The following is a 19390-nucleotide window of genomic DNA, read 5'->3' on the forward strand; positions in this document are numbered from 1 at the left end:
GGTTTTCTGGGTTATTTAGGCAGGTGTAGGTGGAATCTAAGTGATCAGCAGGACGCGCGGTGAGCCCAGCGTCCTCCTACGCCGCCATCTTCCCTCTCTCATGTATTTAACATTTTGATGAACTGCCAACCTGTGGCTGCACCAATGTGTGAGGGCTCCAACTTCTCCACATCTTCAAAAATACTGTTATTGTCTACCTCTTATTTTATCCATCCTAATTTTTTTTTAATGTTTATTTATTTTTGAGAGACAGGGAGAGGCAGAGGGCAAGCAGGGGAGGGGCAGAGAGCGAGAGGGAGACACGGAATCTCAGTAGCATGATTTTTAATAGTTTAATGATTAATATTCTTTTGAGATTCATTTTTAGGTATGATTATATGTTACTTAAAAGGCCACCTCGGTGTTTTTAAGTGAACTGCACTCTTCTCTCTTAACACCTGTTATTACAATACTCTTTTTATTATATGTAGTCTACATGGCTACCTAAGGGAATAATTGATTCTGATTCTGTTGCCAAGTCTAATTATTTGCATTTCTTTAATGCTTTTATTTATTTTTGAGAAAGAGAGACACAGAGAGACAGATCATGAGCGGGGGAGGGGCAGAGAGTGAGCAAGACTCAGAATCTGAAACAAGCTCCAGGCTCCAAGCTGTCAGCACAGAGCATGATGCAGGGCTCGAACTGGAGATGATATCATGAATGGAGCCAAAGTTGGACGCTTAACTGACTGAGCCACCCAAGCACCCTAATCATTTGTATTTCTAAAAGAGTGAAATTTGAGTTGTCTATTCCCTGCTGATCATGTTTTTCCTTAAATTTTATTGGTTAGCTGAAATCATATCACACACCCTATATGAAAGGCATTGTGCTAAGGGTTATGGAGGAATCCGTGAATAAAATGCATTAAAACCCTAGTTTAAAAAAAAAAAAACATTCTGGTAGAAGAGGAAAAGGAGGGAAGAAATAAGTTCTTATTATTATATATGCCAAATATTTAGGTACTTTTGCATTTTCATTCAATTTTCAGTATAGTTCTTCAGGGTTACCAGTGATGTCCCCAGATGAGGCACTTGATACTCAAAGAGGTTAAGTTGCCCAGAGTCACACAGCTAGTAAAGGTTAGTGCAAGGCCAGATTTCATCCAAGTCTGACCCCAAAACTTGTGGTCAGTGACTGTTGAGAAGATGGCCACTATTAAGGAGAATGGGTAAATTTTGGGCATAGGGAAACAGAAAGATTATTTTAGGAGAAAGAAAATTGTGAAGGCCAGAAAATTTAGCCTTGTTACAACCAAGTAATCAGGTGGAACCTGACTAGATGCTCTCAAACTTTTGGTTCTTAGGACCTCCTTGTATTAAAAGCATTGAGGGCTTCAAAGAGCTTTTTTGTTTGTATGGGTTATATCTATTAATATTTACCATATGAGAAACAAAAACAAATTTAAAAATAGTAATTTAGAAATAACAGAACCATTACATATTAACATCAAGTAACATTTTTATTAAAAATAACTTTTCCAGGGGCACCTGGGTGGCTCAGTTGGTTAAGCATCCAACTCTTGACTTCGGCTCAGGTCATGATCTAACGGTTCATGAGTTTGAGCCCCACATTGGAGCTGCACTGTCAGTGCAGAGCCTGCTTAGGATTCGGTCTCTGTCTTTCTCTCTGCCCCACCCCCGCTTGTGCTCTCTCTCTCTCAAAATAAATAAGAATTAAAAAAATCAAAATCTAAGAATTACATGATAGTTGAATCCTCATATCTGCTTAGGAATTCAGTCTGTTACAATATCACATGCCATATAACTGGAAAACTCCACTGTATACTCATGAGATATTGAGAGTGAAAAAAGGTAAATAACATGTAAGTTTTATCATGAAATTAATGCTGTCTGCATAGACCTCCTGAAGGTGTTTTAGAAAACCCATGGGACTTCTTTGGAGTATTATTGGGCAAGCTTGTGAAAGAGAACCCAATTGAGTATGTAGGGTTGAGTTCCTTGGTTAGGTTTGGTTTTAATAAACAATGCGGGAGCCACTGAAATTTTCTAAAGGAAGATGAAATAGAGCTGTGCTTTTAGAAGATTATTCTACACATAATGCATAGATTTGGGAAGCAATTATAGTTGTACTATAATTGGTTGTTGAGGTAACTGTGATAAGCAGTGTAACAGATATTGAGAATATATTGTACTCTTCATCTGACTATATATGAAGGGCAAGAGAAAGAGTCAAAACGATGCTGAGATTTTTGAGCCTTGTGACTGGGAGACTAATACTCTATTAGTAGATCTAGGAAACACAGGAGAAGAAGTAAGCTTGAGAAGGAAAGTAGTGGATTAAGTTTTAGAAAAATGTACAAAATCTACAAAAAAATGTTTTACGTTATTATTACGTTGAAATAAATTTAGTCTTAGAGAAAAGTTACAAAAAATGATACAAAAAATTCATATGTATCCTTCACCTATTTTTCCCTAATATCTACAACTTACATAACCATAGTACATCTATCAAAATGAAAAAAGTAACATTAAGTACAATACTATAAACTAAACTCCTGACCTAACTCAGATTTCACCAGTTTTTCTACTGTTCTTTTCCTATTTGAGGATCCATTCTGGGACCCCACACTGAATTTATTTGTTATGTCTCCTTAGTACATATATTGTATATGTATTAAGATATGTACTAAGATAGTTCCTCGGTTTTCCTCTTACAAAAATTATTTAGTGAAAAGAGAAGATGTTTATTTTAAGTGTAGTGGAAAAAAAGTGTCTTTTCATCTTTTTAAAAATACCTAAGAACCTGAGTAAAATTTCACTATTTTTTCTTTAAAAAGTTACAAAAGTGGGCGCCTGGGTGGCTCAGCCAGTTAAGCGTCCGACTTCGGCTCAGGTCATGATCTTGCAGTTTGTGAGTTCGAGCCCCGGGTTGGGCTCTGTGCTGACAGCTCAGAGCCTGGAGCCTGCTTTGGATTCTGTGCCCCTCCCTCTCTCTCTGCCCCTCCCCTGCTCTCAGTCTGTCTCTCTGTCTCTCAAAAATAAATAATAAAAAAATTTTAAAAAATAAATGGTTTTAAATGCTTTGTCTTTGAGACCTTTTGCCTTTAGTCAGTGTGAGGTAAAAGCATGGCCATGAGGAGGCCTAGGCAAGGGATTAAAATGAAACAGTTATTTGGAGACTACCTATAGTGTACATCCTAGATTTCGAGGTACTTGGTGGAATAGGAAGAAGTGTTCAGGAAGTCAGAGCCAGGGTCGGGTTGTGAACTGTATTTTAGAGCGGCTTCCATGAGCAGTAAGAAATGTGAAGTTAGGTTTTGGCTCTTACATGAGGATCTTATGGACTTGAGCAATTTGTATAATTCAGTGATGATTCTTACAGAGACAGTGGAGAGAGGAGCAAAGGAAGAGATTACTAATCCTAGAATTTCCTTTTGAAATAACATAAGTCACTAAATTATTGTTAATAGAAAATTTATGTGGCTGTGATAATAGAAGTAGATAAGTAAGAATGCCAATTAAATCAGAAAAACTATAAATCAATAATAAGACAGTTTTTGAAAAACTTGGAGTAAACTAAATCAGAAGAGACAATTTAACAAGGATAAATGGTTCTTGCTTTGTGTGTGTGTGTGTGTGTGTGTGTGTGTGTGTGTGTCCTATCTTAAAAGTACACTGGCTGCTGAATAGACTAAGAACAAAAGGGTGGGGTTTTGGTTTCTTTGGTTTTAGTTTTTGTTTGTTATATATTTCACCCCCTTAGCAAGTCTCAGAATTCCTCATTTTTCTTTATTCAGTTTTAGGAATCTGTAGTTTTCTGGGTGAGGGAGAGTATATTTTGAGCCTTTTGTTTTCTGTTGGTTCTCTCTGTACCTAGACAAAATAGTTTCATTTATATATTTCCAAATATATCAGGGCATATTTCTAGAGATGTGGTTTAAGAAAGGTATAGAACCTTAGATATTTAGACGCCTAAAAAGTCTAGGATGTGTTAGTCTCCTCACCTAAGCATTAGTGTCATTATTAGTAAGTAATGATCAATCTCACTGTTAAGAATGTTTGATGTAGGGGCACCTGGGTGGCGCAGTCGTTTAAGCGTCCGACTTCAGCCAGGTCATGATCTTGCGGTCCGTGAGTTCGAGCCCCGCGTCAGGCTCTGGGCTGATGGCTCAGAGCCTGGAGCCTGTTTCCGATTCTGTGTCTCCCTCTCTCTCTGCCCCTCCCCCATTCATGCTCTGTCTCTCTCTGTCCCAAAAATAAATAAATGTTGAAAAAAAAATTTCAAAATTTCCTTATTAAAAAAAAAAAAAGAATGTTTGATGTACTGTCAGCTGCTTCTTTCCTATAATAAGTGAGCTTTAAATAGACAACTTAAGAACATAACCTTTACAGTTCAGTTGTGAGATTTTCTCTCTTGTCCTGAGCTCTAACCGCTCCTAACAGGAGGTAGAATCAGGGCACAAAAATATAAAAACAAGATAACCTTTATTTTCCTATAATATGTTAAGGAGATTTGAAGAACAGTTTAACATTTAAAATTTGAACATGATTCAAGGCTATTACAAATAAAATTAGTATGGAGTTGTTAGTATACAAAATAAATTTATGTATTTATGTATATTTGATATATTCACACATACAATAGTTCTGTAAAAGCTGTATGGAAGTTATTTATAACTTCCAGTTTTTTAACTATGGAAACTCATTTTCTAAACAACTGGTTTTGTAGTTAAGATAAGGGCAAACTAGTCCTATTTATCCATTTACACTAATGTTTAGAAAACTCAACGTGATTAATATTTTCAGAAGTAATCTCCTAAAAGCCCAGATTAGAAAACTATTAAATAAAGCACAGTCATCTAAAATGGATCTGTGACTTGGGAACACCCCTCCCCCAGTCATTTAAACTGTTCAATAATTGCATTCTGCTACTAGAGAATTGTACAGTTATCCATTCCATATTAACGTAACATTTACTTGAAGGCTTACTACATGTTAGGGATTGCTGTACATTTCACATGTATCATTTCTCTTGTTTGTTATAGAAACTATGGATAAAGGTACAAATGCCACTTTACATTGAAGAAAACTAAGGTTTAGAGAGGAAAAAAAAAATGTTTTGCCCAAGATCATATGGCAAGTGAGTAATGGCACCTGGACTTGAAGTTCCAAGCCTTGCTTTTTGACCATTTTTGCTAAGTCAAAGACTGAAATCTTCCTCTTTATTGTTCAACTATACCTGGAGCAAAGAAGCTGCTAACTGTGTTAAATTCTTATCAGGAAGAAGAATATAGCACCGGCTGTGAAGATAACAGCAACAAAAACAAAATGAAAGTACCAAGATATACTGGAGAAGATTTGGAAGAAGGAGACCAGAGTTTGCATTTGGCTCAGTTTTAAGCTCATATGTCACTTTCTTAGGAAGGCCTTTCCTACCACATCCTCTTCCATATTTGTCTCTGTTAGAACACTGAACTCATTGCTGTAATTATACAATGATTCTAAGGTGCACATATTTTTCATTGTAGCATGTCTAAAATCTGGATTCATCTTATAATTGATGGTATCTTAATTGGTAGCATTTCTCCTTAATTGTTGGTACAGAAAATAAGGATGTAATTTATGTTCGATGGCATCTTAGATTTGATGAAACACAGTATTTAAATGTGTTCCCATGGAAAGGTTTATATCAATCCAACAGTTTTAAGTACCAGGTAGAGACAACGATTTTCCAGTTTCTAACCTAGTTCTCTTTTAAAGTCCAGATCTGCATGCATGATTAACTGAATCTCCCTTTGATACCACAGGGATCCCTGTTTCAATATGTGTACTTTCCAAACAAACTTGTCTTTTAGTATTCCATCTCAGTAATGGAATCTACATTTGTGAAGCTAAAAAGCTAGAAGTTTGCCAGGTTTTGAATCCTACTTCTACCCTATACTAGTTATAAAGAGACACAGTGAAACATTTGCCTTTATTCTTCACCTGTAAAATGGGTACCATAATAACACCTACCCCCTGAAGTGGTTAGGACAATAAAACATGGAGTACATGTTAGCTGCCACTAATCTTCATGCTAAATATCTGTGACCTCTCTCCTTAACTCTATACATGTAATTTCATCATGAAACTCTGTGAGAGGTAAGCTCTTCAGAACATCTCATTTCTATCCACTTTTATCTCATTGCTACTTCTCCACCCCAAGCCCTCATTTTTCTGACCTATACTAATAGCTTCTCCTCTTTTGCATCTCTAATCTGTTCTATACAAAGACCAGTCAGCCATCTTTCAAATCAGATCATGCAGCTTTTTAAAACCCCCAATCCTTGGTATGATGTGTATTGTTCTCAGTTGTTGTCGGCCTGGCCTACATTTTCAGCCTCATCTTTTGCCACTCTACCTCACAGTGTCACTCATTTCTCCCAAAACAAATTCCCATTCATCCTTATTTTTCAACTTAGATGCCACTTCCTCAAAGACATTCTGATCTTCCAAACTTGAAGTGGGTACTTCAGTCCTAATGTATAATCTTTTATATTGAATTTATACCTTTCAAATTTGGGGTGAAGGTAAGGAAGTTAAATGATTTCTCCAAGGCTTGTGATGCTAGTTATGGCAGAACTAGAATGTCAACCCAGGACTGGCCAACTGTCATTTCCATGATCCTTCATTTGCTTCCTTGAGAGCAGAAAAGAGCATATGAATCAATGTGCCAGGCTTTCAAATATGGCCTGACTTCTCTCCTTTCTTCCCATTTAATCTTCAGGTTGTTCTTTCAATATCCATTTGGCTGTCAGCCATCACTCCCAAAGTAGATTGTAAACCTACTGAAGTTGTTCTTCATATATTCTTATAGTATAGGCGCTTTTTTTTTTTTTTTTTTACATGAGAGAGCATTTGCATGAGCAAGGGAGGGGCAGAGAGGGAATCCCAAGCAGGGATGGGGCTCAATTTCATGACCATGAGATCATGACCTGAGCTGGTATCAAGAGTTGAATGCTTAACAGACTGAGCTACCAAGACACCTCTATAGCATTCTTATATATCTAGCACTTACATAAATTACTTTGCATACGGTAGATACTCATAAATATTTTTGTCTTAGGAATATTTGAGAAAAACTGTTGTAATCAATTTAATTTTTTCAAGGTTTGGAGCTATCTCACAAAGGAATTTCATACCTCCCATCCTCTTCTACCAGTCAGTAACAGTACATTGACTGTTTCATATTTTGAATAGAACTGCCTAAAATTATTTTGAAGTAAATAGTTTGTGTCTATTCTATACAAAGACAATAGTTTGTGTCTTCATGAATTATTATGATTGTGTCACTGGAAAAACAATTAACCTTAAGTATTTTTGCTTTGCTACAGGAATTAAGTGATCTACAACGTGACCCACCTGCTCATTGTTCAGCTGGACCTGTGGGAGATGACTGTAAGCATTGCTTTCTTGCTAGGATTTTGCTACCATTAATCATATAGGTTTGAACACTTGTTAATGACTCCAAAACTCCTTTGTTTGTTTCAGTGTTCCACTGGCAAGCAACTATTATGGGACCTGTAAGTATGATTCACAAATATGAAATTAATTCTCTCAGCCATACTTCATTCTTGCCATTTCACCTGTGATCAGATGTTTGTAGCTAAGGTGGAGTTTTTTTGTACTCTGAATCACTCAGGAAGAAAAATACGGTTAAAGGATTTATGATAATTTTCTAAAGCAATGGTGGCAAATACTTGCTAGGATCACTGTGATTTTTCCTTTGCCACATCCTTGATCATTACACAGTCATCGATCATGCATAGTGCAACCAGGCTGTGTGTTTGCTTTATCTGTTTAAAAAAAAAAATTTTTTTTTAACGTTTGTTTATTTTTGAGACAAAGAGAGACAAAGCATGAACAGGGGAGGGTCAGAGAGAGGGAGACACAGAATCTGAAACAGGCTCCAGGCTCTGAGCTGTCAGCACAGAGCCCGACGCGGGGCTCTAACTCACGGACCGTGAGATCATGACCTGAGCCAAAGTCGGCCGCTTAACCAACTGAGCCACACAGGCACCCCATCTGTTTTTAAACACAAAAGTCAGTTGTTCAGAACTAAGCATTATTGTCACATCACCAAGTTTTGTAGGTTAGAAATGAGTCTCATTAACTCAGTAATGGAATACCTGCAAGTAACAAGCACCAGTTTACAATAACTTTCTTCACTGTTCGCATGTGTGAGAGAATGGATGAGATATTGCAATGGATCTGTCTTTGCCACCTCACGATTGGTTGTTTTTAGTTTTTGGTGTATTGTACTGAACTCAGAATTACCTGTGATTTTATGATTGGCTTTTCTTAACACTTAACCACCTTTGTTAAGATTATTTCTTTCTATACCGAAGAGGCAGTTATGACTTGAAACAGGCTTTTCTTTTGTGCACAAAAAACTGATTGCATAAGAATGGGCATTGACAACCTTCTGGGTGAGAGTATACTAGTAGCATGTTTCCATGAACATCTTTCTCTCTTCCCTCCCCTGAAAGAGCTGTATCTCGTAAGCCATAGAGGTTTTAATCATATTGCCTTGTGTTTCACTTTTAAAAACAATAGCAATTACTGAATTTTCAGAGCTGGAGTCCTAGGAAAATGTCTCAAATTACTAAATTGTTATATTAAGTTAGCTTACCAAAGGGTAAAATGCAACATACTTATTTAAATAACAACAGTAAGAATCTAGGTATTTGTTTTTCATTGCTTACTAAGAACCTTCAAAATACTATTATTAAAAGGCCCACCCTAACCACTTGAAATATAGCCCTTCACAGATATTTCTTAGGTGAATCACATGTAGTGATCACATTACATGTATTTTAGTAATGCATACATGCCACTCTATAATATGATTTGAATATCTGAGCAGACCATATCTGTTGATTGTAATTACTTAAATTTTCCACATTCCTTATAATTTTTGATGAACTAGAATTAAACTAGTAAGAATAATTACACTGTACAGTTCTCTAATGTATATGCAGAAACTTAAGGAAGTAATGATAGTCTTGCTGTTATTACCAAAGTGGTAGTTTAACATGATAAATTTAATTAAATATAAAGGAGTCAAAATAGAATTTTAGGGTTTAACTGTTACTAAGTGAAGATTGGAGGTCTGCATTGTGTGTTACTTAGCCTTTCCTTTTTATAACTTGGTCTTTTTAGTTTATCTCTATTCTTGCCCCTTTCTTATAGGACTATCAGAAATAAAAAGGTAAACATAGCCCTAACCTTTTTTCCCATACTGATTACTGTTGCAGAAAATTCTTCTTTTCTCAAAGCAATCTTGCATGTATACTGATCTTTAAAAATCTTTACTCATAAACAGACCTGTTTGAGTAAGTCACACTACTGTGTGTGTGCGATTTTTATGTTTAACCATCATGATTGTTGTCTTCCTTCATACCTGCAAAGGGAAACCTGTTTTTAAGGTAAATGATTTGAACTTATGACAAAATGATGGCATTTTTTTTTCAAATATATTTGGGGGGAAATCATCTTAGGTTATTAAATAAATATAATAACCAAACACTGATGCAAATATTTGTAATTTCAGCCTGATAGCGCCTATCAAGGTGGAGTCTTCTTTCTCACTGTACATTTTCCGACAGACTATCCTTTTAAGCCACCAAAGGTATTTTTAGTTTTATGATTGGTGTGACTCCTTTATCAAGGATTTTACTTTCTACCCCAAGATATGTTCATGATGTCAGAGACTTTGGGTAGATTAGCATGTTCAAACTATTCTGTAAAATCACTGAATCTAAAATATGCTTTCTTACTCAAATATTGGACTATATCTGTAAAACAAAAGGTGGTATCTGATATACTATAAATTAGCTTCTTTACCTTTTTTTCCCCCCTCCTCATTAGATATATATGTAGTTTGGGAAATTTTTTAATGGTCTAAAATCAGACTTTTTTTTTTTTAATTTTTATTTTTAAGTTTATTTTTGACAGAGAGAGAGAGACAGAGCATGAGCGGGGGAGGGGCAGAGAGAGAGGGAGACACAGAATCCGAAGCAGGCTCCAGGCTCTGAGCTGTCAGCATAGAGCCCGACGTGGGGCTCGAACTCACAGACCGTGAGATCATGACCTGAGCCGAAGTCGGACACTCAACCGACTGAGCCACCCAGGTGCCCCCAAAAATCAGACTTTTCTGTTCAGAGGATTATCTTTCCAAAGTTGACCTTATTTCTCAGTTCTTAAGTATTCAACAAAAATTTATTGAGCACCTCCAATATTCTGTTACATTGGGGACTACAAAAGTAAATATGACACAGCCCCTTTATTAAGTATGGTAGGGAAAATAAAAACATGTTCTTATTAAATTAAATTTAGACTAGACCTGAAGAGAAAATAAATGATGGTGACATCAAGGAGGGACAGATTTGTTAACAAATTCTGTCACTTGAAATAATTATTTTATTTTATTTTATTTTATTTTTATTTATTTATTTATTTATTTTGGGATAGAGAGAGACAGAGCATGAACGGGGGAGGGGCAGAGAGAGAGGGAGACACAGAATCGGAAACAGGCTCCAGGCTCTGAGCCATCAGCCCAGAGCCTGACGCGGGGCTCGAACTCACGGACCGCGAGATCGTGACCTGGCTGAAGTCGGACGCTTAACCGACTGCGCCACCCAGGCGCCCCTATTTTATATTTTTAAGAACACCTGATTAACATTATATTTATGAAACAATATAACAATAACTCTTGTGGAAGATTAGAGTTGTTAGCAGATTCCTTAGGATAAGTAACAGGCTGAGGCCCCGCAACTTCCCTCTGGAACAATGTCAGCACTCTATTTGTAGATCCAGGCATCACTTGTAAGTATCAGTGATTTTCAAATTAAGAAAAGGATTACTTTGAGGGATGATGGAAGCCATGGTTAATTATTCAGGTACTACTCAGCCAGTCATACCAGCTATTATAGGCTTATTTATTATATTCCAAAAATAGTTCTCAATTCCCGGGGGGGGGGGGGGGGGGGGAAAGGGGATACTGACTCTTTTTGCTTTCATACTCCCAGTAGCTATGTATGCACAAAGTAGATGCTCAATTTGTGTTGAATACATTTCTCCTCTAAGGTCATATAAAATTCTAGAGCAAATTGGTTCTCTTTGTTCATAGATCATGGATTGTCACATTTTTGTTTTGTTTTTAGATTGCTTTCACAACAAAAATTTACCATCCAAACATAAACAGTAATGGAAGTATTTGTCTTGATATCCTGAGGTCACAATGGTCACCAGCTCTGACTGTATCAAAAGGTAATTTCATTTATCAGATTTATAACAGCTGATAACAGTGAGACAGAAAAAATATTTAGGGACTAAATATTTAAGGAAGTATTAGCAGAAGTATTCAGGGACTAAAGTTAAAAAAAAAAAAATCTGTGTTTTCTCCTGCTTTGATTTTGCTTTTCTTACCTAGTTCTTCTATTACTCTTTTGCTTTTAGCAGTTAACTTATGGGGAGGGGTTGATGGGCAAATATAAATGATAAAATGAGAGAAATCTTAAATGTTAGAGCTAGAAATTTGGATAAGCCTGTTGACATTTTGCCCCTTTAGTTTGGGCTTTAAAGAGAGAGACAGAGATAGAGTAAAAATAAGATTTTGGGACCAGCTGCCTCATTTATTATGTGGGATTGTTGATGTAATGAGTAAAGCTTTGTATCTTTTACTTCATCTAGGAAATACCTGATTAGGCTGATAACTGATTTAAAGTGAATGACACATTTCACTCTTTAGAATAATGCACTACATTTAGCATGTTAGTCTAAACTTTGAATAATCAGTAACATTATTGTAATGACTGATAACATAATCCCTGCGGATTCTCATCTTTCACAGATATATAGTTTTGTTCTTTGCTAAATTATCAGATATGTACCCTAGACTATCTGAAGCCTTTTTGTTATTAGCCAATACTATTTGCTGTGCCAGCCCTCTTAATTCATGTCTTGTTTCTCTAGCAGAAGAGAACCTGACTGTTCAAAATATTGTTTTGAGTTAGAAGCATCTGCCCCTGAAGTAATTTGGTAGTTTTCCCTTTTTGTAAAATTTTTTTAAAATTTAGGAAAACTTACTTCTCTTGAAGGATTCAGGGGAGGAATCTATGGTCATTTAAAATGTCTTTTAAATAAATGCTACCTGAATGTTTAACTTATTTTTTATAAAAGTGATAAGGATTATAGGAAGCAGCATCCACAGCCATAATTATTTCAAATATTAGGTAAGTAGTAGCCCTTCAGGTCAGCTAGTTATTATGACTGGCAGCTTTTCTGACCTAAAATATTTGTTTAAAATGTTCATGTCGATTCTAGTGTCTTTTTAAAAAATCTCACATAGTGTAACTGTTATGCAGTAGATGTAGGAAAAATTTTCTGTTGAAGGGTTATTCAAATTAATATACTCTTTTCCTGGAATGGTATCACAAAATGAAATTCATTTGGCATAAGTGCTTAAGTACTTACACATATAAAAGAAATGGCAGACTGCCAGATGTTAAGCATTTATCTCCTAACTCTTGCAGCTTTTTATAAATATTTATTAGTATGGTTGGCTTCTGGAAACTATCCTTTAAGAAGAATTTCTAATAGCCTCAGTTTCCTCATCTGTAAAATGGGGATTATAATAGTATTACCATATAAGGTCACTATGCATCTGGCACATAGTAAGCACTCAAATGAATGTTAACTATTACTACCTTTTTCCTTATCTTAAAACATTTGATTTGTGTGCATGATCGTGAAATCAGGGCACCTGGCTCTTGACAGCAAGAGTGGGGAATGAAGAACTTCCCTCTTGGTTATTTTATAGGGTAGCTTATACTTTTGCTCATTTGTGCATTTTTCACTTTTTAATATTTTAAATGGTTTATTTTGCTTTTTATCATGAGTTTAGTATGGAAACTTTCTAGGGATGTGGGCCCAGATAATCTACCCTATTGGTTTAATATACAAGGCATAAAATTTCACTGGGCAGATAAGGAAGATGAATAAAATGTTAGTTTTCTCATTAGCCCTGAGCAACCCCTTGTCTGTATCATTTAAGAATTAACTCTGCTTTATACATTCACTTGTGGATTTGTAAGAGTAGGAAAAGGTAAAGGCACATAGAGGTGGGTGAAGATGAAATATTGTTCCAAAGACTCCTTGTACCCCCTCAGAAGTGGTAGCATGCAATTGAAGCAGACAAATGAGGAACCAGAGTCCTTGTTCCTTACTTTTTCAGGTACTTAGATTTTTTTTTAAATGTAGCTGTTTGAATTTGTATTTTGACATGGCAGTAAACAACTACTTTTTCAATTTTCACTTACATTTTAATATACTATACAAGCTATGTGTTGATAACTGTTCACATTATGTTTAAATGAGTGATACAAATGTGTATGGAATAAAAGATTCATTAAAAAATCTGACAAATGTTTCTTCTTGGTAGGCAAACTATAGCACCAAGTCAAAGTAAAAAAGTGCATAAACATGAGTCCGAAATGGTTTTTGGACTGTTAACTGTAATTTGATTGCTTTAATTTGAATTGATTAGAACATAGATCTTCTGCATTAGATAATTTTCTCATTAAAATACAAAAATATCTCTAAGAAATATCTAAAGTTAGGATACGTTCTAACAATGTTTTGATTAGGTACCATATTTGGGGTGTATACGTATTACCTAAAAATATTTTTGTAGAGAACTCTTGAGTTTACATGTTGTTAATAGTTACTTTAGAGATGCGCATTTTTTAAATAAGTAGAAATTCAAATAGAATTTAAAACTTCAAAAGTTTTAGTAATTTTTTATTATATACATTGTATGGTAATTTTATAATTTTAAATATTAAAAATACTTGCTCCTAACCAAAGATAATCTGAAATGTAATTTAATATGTTTATTTTATTTTGTTTTCTTTGTAAGTTCATTGTCTGTATTCAGTAAAGTCATTTTCATACATGTGACTGTATAAAATAGATCATTATCTAATGTGATGTTCTCTTTTCAATCTAGTTTTATTGTCCATATGTTCTCTACTTTGTGATCCTAATCCCGATGACCCCTTAGTACCAGATATTGCACAAATCTATAAATCAGACAAAGAAAAGTAAGTGTTTACTTATATTAGTTTCTGCTTAGAAGTATTTCTAGGTAGTCTGCCAAAACATAAGTATTATTAATATATTTAAGTCCATTTAATTGTGCTTATTATCTTTCCAATGGAAGATATTGTTCCTTTTAAAATTTTTTAAAAATCTTTTTTAAATCTTTTAAAAATATTTTTATAAAAAATATTGTTCCTGGGGCGCCTGGGTGGCGCAGTCGGTTAAGCGTCCGACTTCAGCCAGGTCACGATCTCGCGGTCCGTGAGTTTGAGCCCCGCGTCGGGCTCTGGGCTGATGGCTCAGAGCCTGGAGCCTGTTTCCGATTCTGTGTCCCCCTCTCTCTCTGCCCCTCGCCCGTTCATGCTCTGTCTCTCTCTGTCCCAAAAATAAATAAACGTTGGAAAAAAAAAAAATTAAAAAAAAAAATATTGTTCCTTCCTACATAGTGTTTAATCCTTTACTATTTAATAGTACATGTTTATATTTGCATGATATGTCATGTTTTTTGATAGAAAGAACTATACATAGTTCTAGGTAATAAATTTAAAATAAAAGTATTTGATAATTGGAAAGCATTGAATACTATATTCCTTATCTTCTCCCCAGAAGAGAAGATATCCCTAACTGCCTCCACCCTGACCTAATTTTCAAGCTGCCTCATTTTGCTGGTACCATTGATTCATTTACAGTTTACAGATTAATGCCCATTCAGGGTTGGCTTTTATAGATTTGTTAGAAATTGGTTTCTTCATTTTTTTGTTTATAACTTAGGTATTTTTTTATATTGGTTGTAGAGAAATCCATCAGTTAAAAAATCACTTGTTTTCTGTTTTATTTAATGTATGGTTTAACATTGACCCAATAATTGGCATATGAACGATTATTGCAATTAAGTATAAGATGGTAGAATATACAGTTTTATATAAAATAGGTCTTCTAAAAGGTTCAATTTGTATGTTTTTACTATATCCCTTTTGTATGCCCACAGATACAACAGACATGCAAGAGAATGGACTCAGAAATATGCAATGTAAAAACAAAAAAAATTTTCATATATACCAGAGTACTGTAAAATCTAGGTTTTTTTCAACATTAGCAGTAAATTGAGCACTGTTTACTGTTTCATTGTACCATGAAATCTTTGATTTTTATCCATTTTACATGTATTTCTGAAGCAAGACAGACTTCCAGAAATACCCTTAAGACTGTGATGAGAGCATTTGTCATTTTGTATGCATTGAGAAAGACATTTATTATGGTTTTTAAGATACTTGGACATCTGCATCTTCAGCTTACAAGATCTGCAGTGCATCTGAAAAGCAACCAAATTATTTTTTGCTGAAACTAGATGTTTTTACATGAGAAATACTGTATGTGTTGTCTAAGATGTTATCGGTTTTATAAATCTGTATTCAGATTTCATTCTTTGTTAGCTCACTTTATAATTTGTATTTTTTTACTGTATAGACTAAATATATTCTATGTACATGTACCTAAACTCGTTACCTTTTTCCTGTGAACAGTATTGAAAAAACCCAACAACTGGTAATTAAATGAATTAACTGTCTGTCTCCCTTGTTTTAGGGTATTCTGTAGATTGAGTGCAGATTTCTTAAACCTGAAATGATCTTTACACTGTAATTCTCAGTATCCTGATTATGGAGAAACACTTGTTTTGATTTTGTTATACTTGACTTTATTGCAATGTGAATTAATTGCACTGCTAAGTAGGAAGATGTGTAACTTTTATTTGTTGCTATTCACATTTGAATTTTTTTTTCTGTATAGGCAATATTATATTGACATCTTTTACAGATATTAATGTAGCTTTTTCCATATAAATAAAATGCTTTTTCTACTATTTGTCTTGATTACTTAAAGAAATAAATTATCTATAAGTAAGGATAAAAACTATAAAATTTTGCATGAAAATTAATTCCAAATTGTGGGAATGAGGTCTGTTGTGTTTAGCATTAATTGCCATTGATTTTAAAAATTCTATTTCTTTAGGTTTGTATCTGTTTACTGTATTAAAAGTCTAGAGGATGATATACATTGGTCCCTTGTTATAGAAGAGAATTTAGAATACGCTGAGGTTTGTCTTGGATCACATTTTAAATGGATTATTTACTAAAGTACTGTGATGAGTATAAGGCAGTGTCACCCACATTGACGAAAGTATAGACCTGAAAAATACATTAGTTTAATTCATTAAAATGCCCCTCTAGATGAAATGGACATTGTATTTCTTAACATTTTAAAAGCTAGAATTTTTATCATTTGGTGTCATCACAGTTTGAAAGAGGACATCCATTTTTTACTAAAGATGTTATAAAGAAAATTCTAAAATGATGCTTTCCTCTGTTTTTATAAATTTCCAGTTAAAAAGTGATTTAAATAAACAGGTTATCTTTGCAGATTTTAAAGAAAGCTAGAAAGTTTAATGTTTTAACTTGAAAAAAAATACATTTCTAATTATTTAGCATGCTTACCAAACTTGAGTGGGTGTCATTTTTAAGAAGAGTTGTAGCTCTTTGGATTATTGCAGTAGCTGTGTAAATGTACAAGAATCTGTGATTGATGTAGTCATTAGCGAAGCATTTAAATCACTTAAGTATTTTATCATGGATCATTATTATTAAAGCACAAAATAACCTGTTGTTAGAAAATGTGTTTTTATAAATGAATGTAAAAATAATTAAATGAATTGTGAAGTGGATGTTTAAGAAAATAGAGGCTTAAAAAGTACTATTAAGTAATGTCTTGAAACAGACATATCATGAAAAACACTGCTTTACTACCTATATGATTATAAGCTACATTCACCCAGAATTTGAACTCTCAACATCATTAGATTTCAGTATTTAGTGTATTTTGATAGTAAAGGATTTTGTTTCTTGAATATCTTCCACTTTTTTAAAACTTTGATTTGTGTGGCATTTATTTTTGGAAGTGGCTTTTTTTTTCTTTATTAAAGTTTTTGAAAGTCGTCTAACTCTTGTTTGCCTTTGCTTACATCTGAATTATACGACCAGATTCTGGAAGAGTGAACACAAGTTACCATAATTAAATAAAAACCTTAAGAGTTCAACAGTGGCATAATGATTAGCCAGGTCACCATTTTGGTTATGTTGTTTTTGCTTAATTCTGACAAAGAGTGCATCAATTACCTTGTACAACTGCAAGTTCAAAGCAGGGAACTTCCTCCATGGATTAACCATTAATTTAGGGACTGCTTTGGAGTGAGGAAAATGAATAGTCTTTGGAGATTTAGGATTTTAACCTTTTGAAGTCTTGGGTGGTCCAAGACAGTTGGAAACCATATTCAAATTGGATTCTGGACACTTGTAACTGCCACATATAGTAAATCAGTAATACAAGTTGTAAGGGTAACCTGACTTGCATCCCCCAACTAAAAAGCATGTGGTTCCTGCGGTACAGGCTTTACACCTACCTATGTAAACCATATATGATTATTCATTTTTGCTTTAATTTATCCCCTTGCCCCCATCCTTAAACTATTTAAGGAAAGTGAAAAATTTACTTTGTAGATCAACTACTTATAAATTGCAAAGGATCATAAGGCATCAGGTGAGAAAGAAACACAGAAACAAGAGGAACCCTGAAAGTTAATATTCAAAAGAGTAACTTTTAAAAAAACTTGAAAAAAATGTAATGTAGTTTTTCATTTCTTTTATTACTTTATCACAGTGATCTGTTTATCTTTGTATATCATTCAGTCATTGATGTTATGCAGGATCCTGCTCTCACAGTTCTGTATTTTTAAGATGGAAAGATTGGGGATATTAATTTTCCTCTTAGATTAAAAGAGATTGTTGGTCATGAAAGAGATTGTTGGTTTGATAGAGTATCCTACTCTATCAAAGTAGGATTTTCAAAAAAGGTTTGCTTGAAACAGAGGCTTAAATGCAATTCATTAGCCCTAAAGGATAATGCAGGTCATTTGTGAAAGTTCTCATTTAAAAAAATTTTTTTTATTGTGTTTATTTAATTTGAGAGAGACAGAGTGTGAGTGGAGGAGGGGCAGAGAGAGGGAGACAGAATCCAAGCAGGCTCCAGGCTCTGAGCCCTCAGAATAGACCCTACACGGGCTGAAACTCAGAAGCCGGGAGATCATGACCTGAGCTGAAGTCTGACACTTAACCGACTGAGCCACCAAACACCCCTAAAGTTCTCTTTTTTTTTTTTTTAACGTTTATCTATTTTTGAGAGACAGAGAACGAGCAGGGGAGGAACAGAGGGAGAGGGAGACACAGAATCCAAAGCAGGCTCCAGGCTTTGAGCTGTCAGCACAGCCTGACGCGGGGCTCGAACCCACGAACTGTGAGGTCATAACCTGAGCAGAAATCAGTTGCTCAACCGACTGAGCCACCCATGTGCCCCGTTCTCATTTTTTTAATAGTGCTTCTCTAATAGTTCTCATAGTTGCACAGATGAGAGAAGATTCATCTGATTTCACTTGTAAAAATTGCTATGTATAGATAACTAGTCGTGTGTGTGTGTGTGTGCGTTGAGTGATGTTGGCAAACTTCCTACACAATTGATGTGCTTTCACCAGAAGTTTTTTCAGTAGTAGTGATAATTAAAAATTTGTGGACAGCTGATGTTTTTGGTTGTAGAAATAATCTAGTGTAAAAGTATCTTCAGGACAACCTAAGTGTTAAATCACTTAGTTGTATTATATTACACTTAAATTTCTGCTGCCATTATCCTGTTATATATAAGAATGTAGTTTTAAATTATAAATGAACTAATAGGAGGAGGGAATATTCACCTAAAACTATTAGCATTTGGAGGCATTTTTATACAAAAAGATATATTTCTTTAAAAACTTACTTTAGCACTCTATTAGGCTCTCCTTGTAGAGGAAGGGATGTGCCTTTTTTACCTCAGGAGGAAGTTCCTTTATTATTCTGAGTTATGCTTTCCCCATATAATTTATTTGTGTGACGATCTCTTTAGTGCAAAGGATCACGATGAGCTGTGTATGAAATACAGTATTGTAAATTCTTAATATACATATTATGAGAAACAGTTGTGACACCACTTGTGTTAGCACTTCTGACCCACTCATTTTAGCAGTCCCGTGAGCACCCACACATTCAACGTGTCAATGTAATTCATAAGACTAAGCATGTGATCATACTCCTACCTAAAATTTATTATAGTGACACAGTGAAGATACACAGCTGGATCAGAAAGAGGAAAAGACTAGAGTCTAGAGGAA

The 19390-nt window shown here is 34.7% G+C and overlaps 1 protein-coding gene across 2 annotated transcripts in view; it reads left to right on the forward strand.

The window, feature by feature from the left end:
* UBE2D1 (ubiquitin conjugating enzyme E2 D1) overlaps nt 1-16003 on the forward strand; it is a 34931-nt gene extending 18928 nt beyond the window's left edge. The window contains exons 1-7 of one of the 2 annotated variants that reach the window (XM_040485068.1): nt 5576-6141; nt 7374-7437; nt 7531-7562; nt 9593-9670; nt 11205-11310; nt 14051-14144; nt 15131-16003. In XM_040485068.1, the coding sequence (XP_040341002.1) occupies nt 7554-7562; nt 9593-9670; nt 11205-11310; nt 14051-14144; nt 15131-15176 (333 nt within the window). In that variant the 5' untranslated portion in view covers nt 5576-6141; nt 7374-7437; nt 7531-7553 and the 3' untranslated portion in view covers nt 15177-16003. Of the gene's footprint in view, nt 1-5575; nt 6142-7373; nt 7438-7530; nt 7563-9592; nt 9671-11204; nt 11311-14050; nt 14145-15130 lie in introns of those variants that run through there. The other variant, XM_040485067.1, reaches the window with a different exon arrangement.
* The last annotated feature ends 3387 nt before the right edge of the window (nt 16004-19390 follow it).

The sequence above is a fragment of the Herpailurus yagouaroundi genome, unplaced genomic scaffold (genome assembly GCF_014898765.1).
Source record: "Herpailurus yagouaroundi ecotype Mexico unplaced genomic scaffold, PumYag 163, whole genome shotgun sequence".
NCBI classification, from domain to species: domain Eukaryota; kingdom Metazoa; phylum Chordata; class Mammalia; order Carnivora; family Felidae; genus Herpailurus; species Herpailurus yagouaroundi.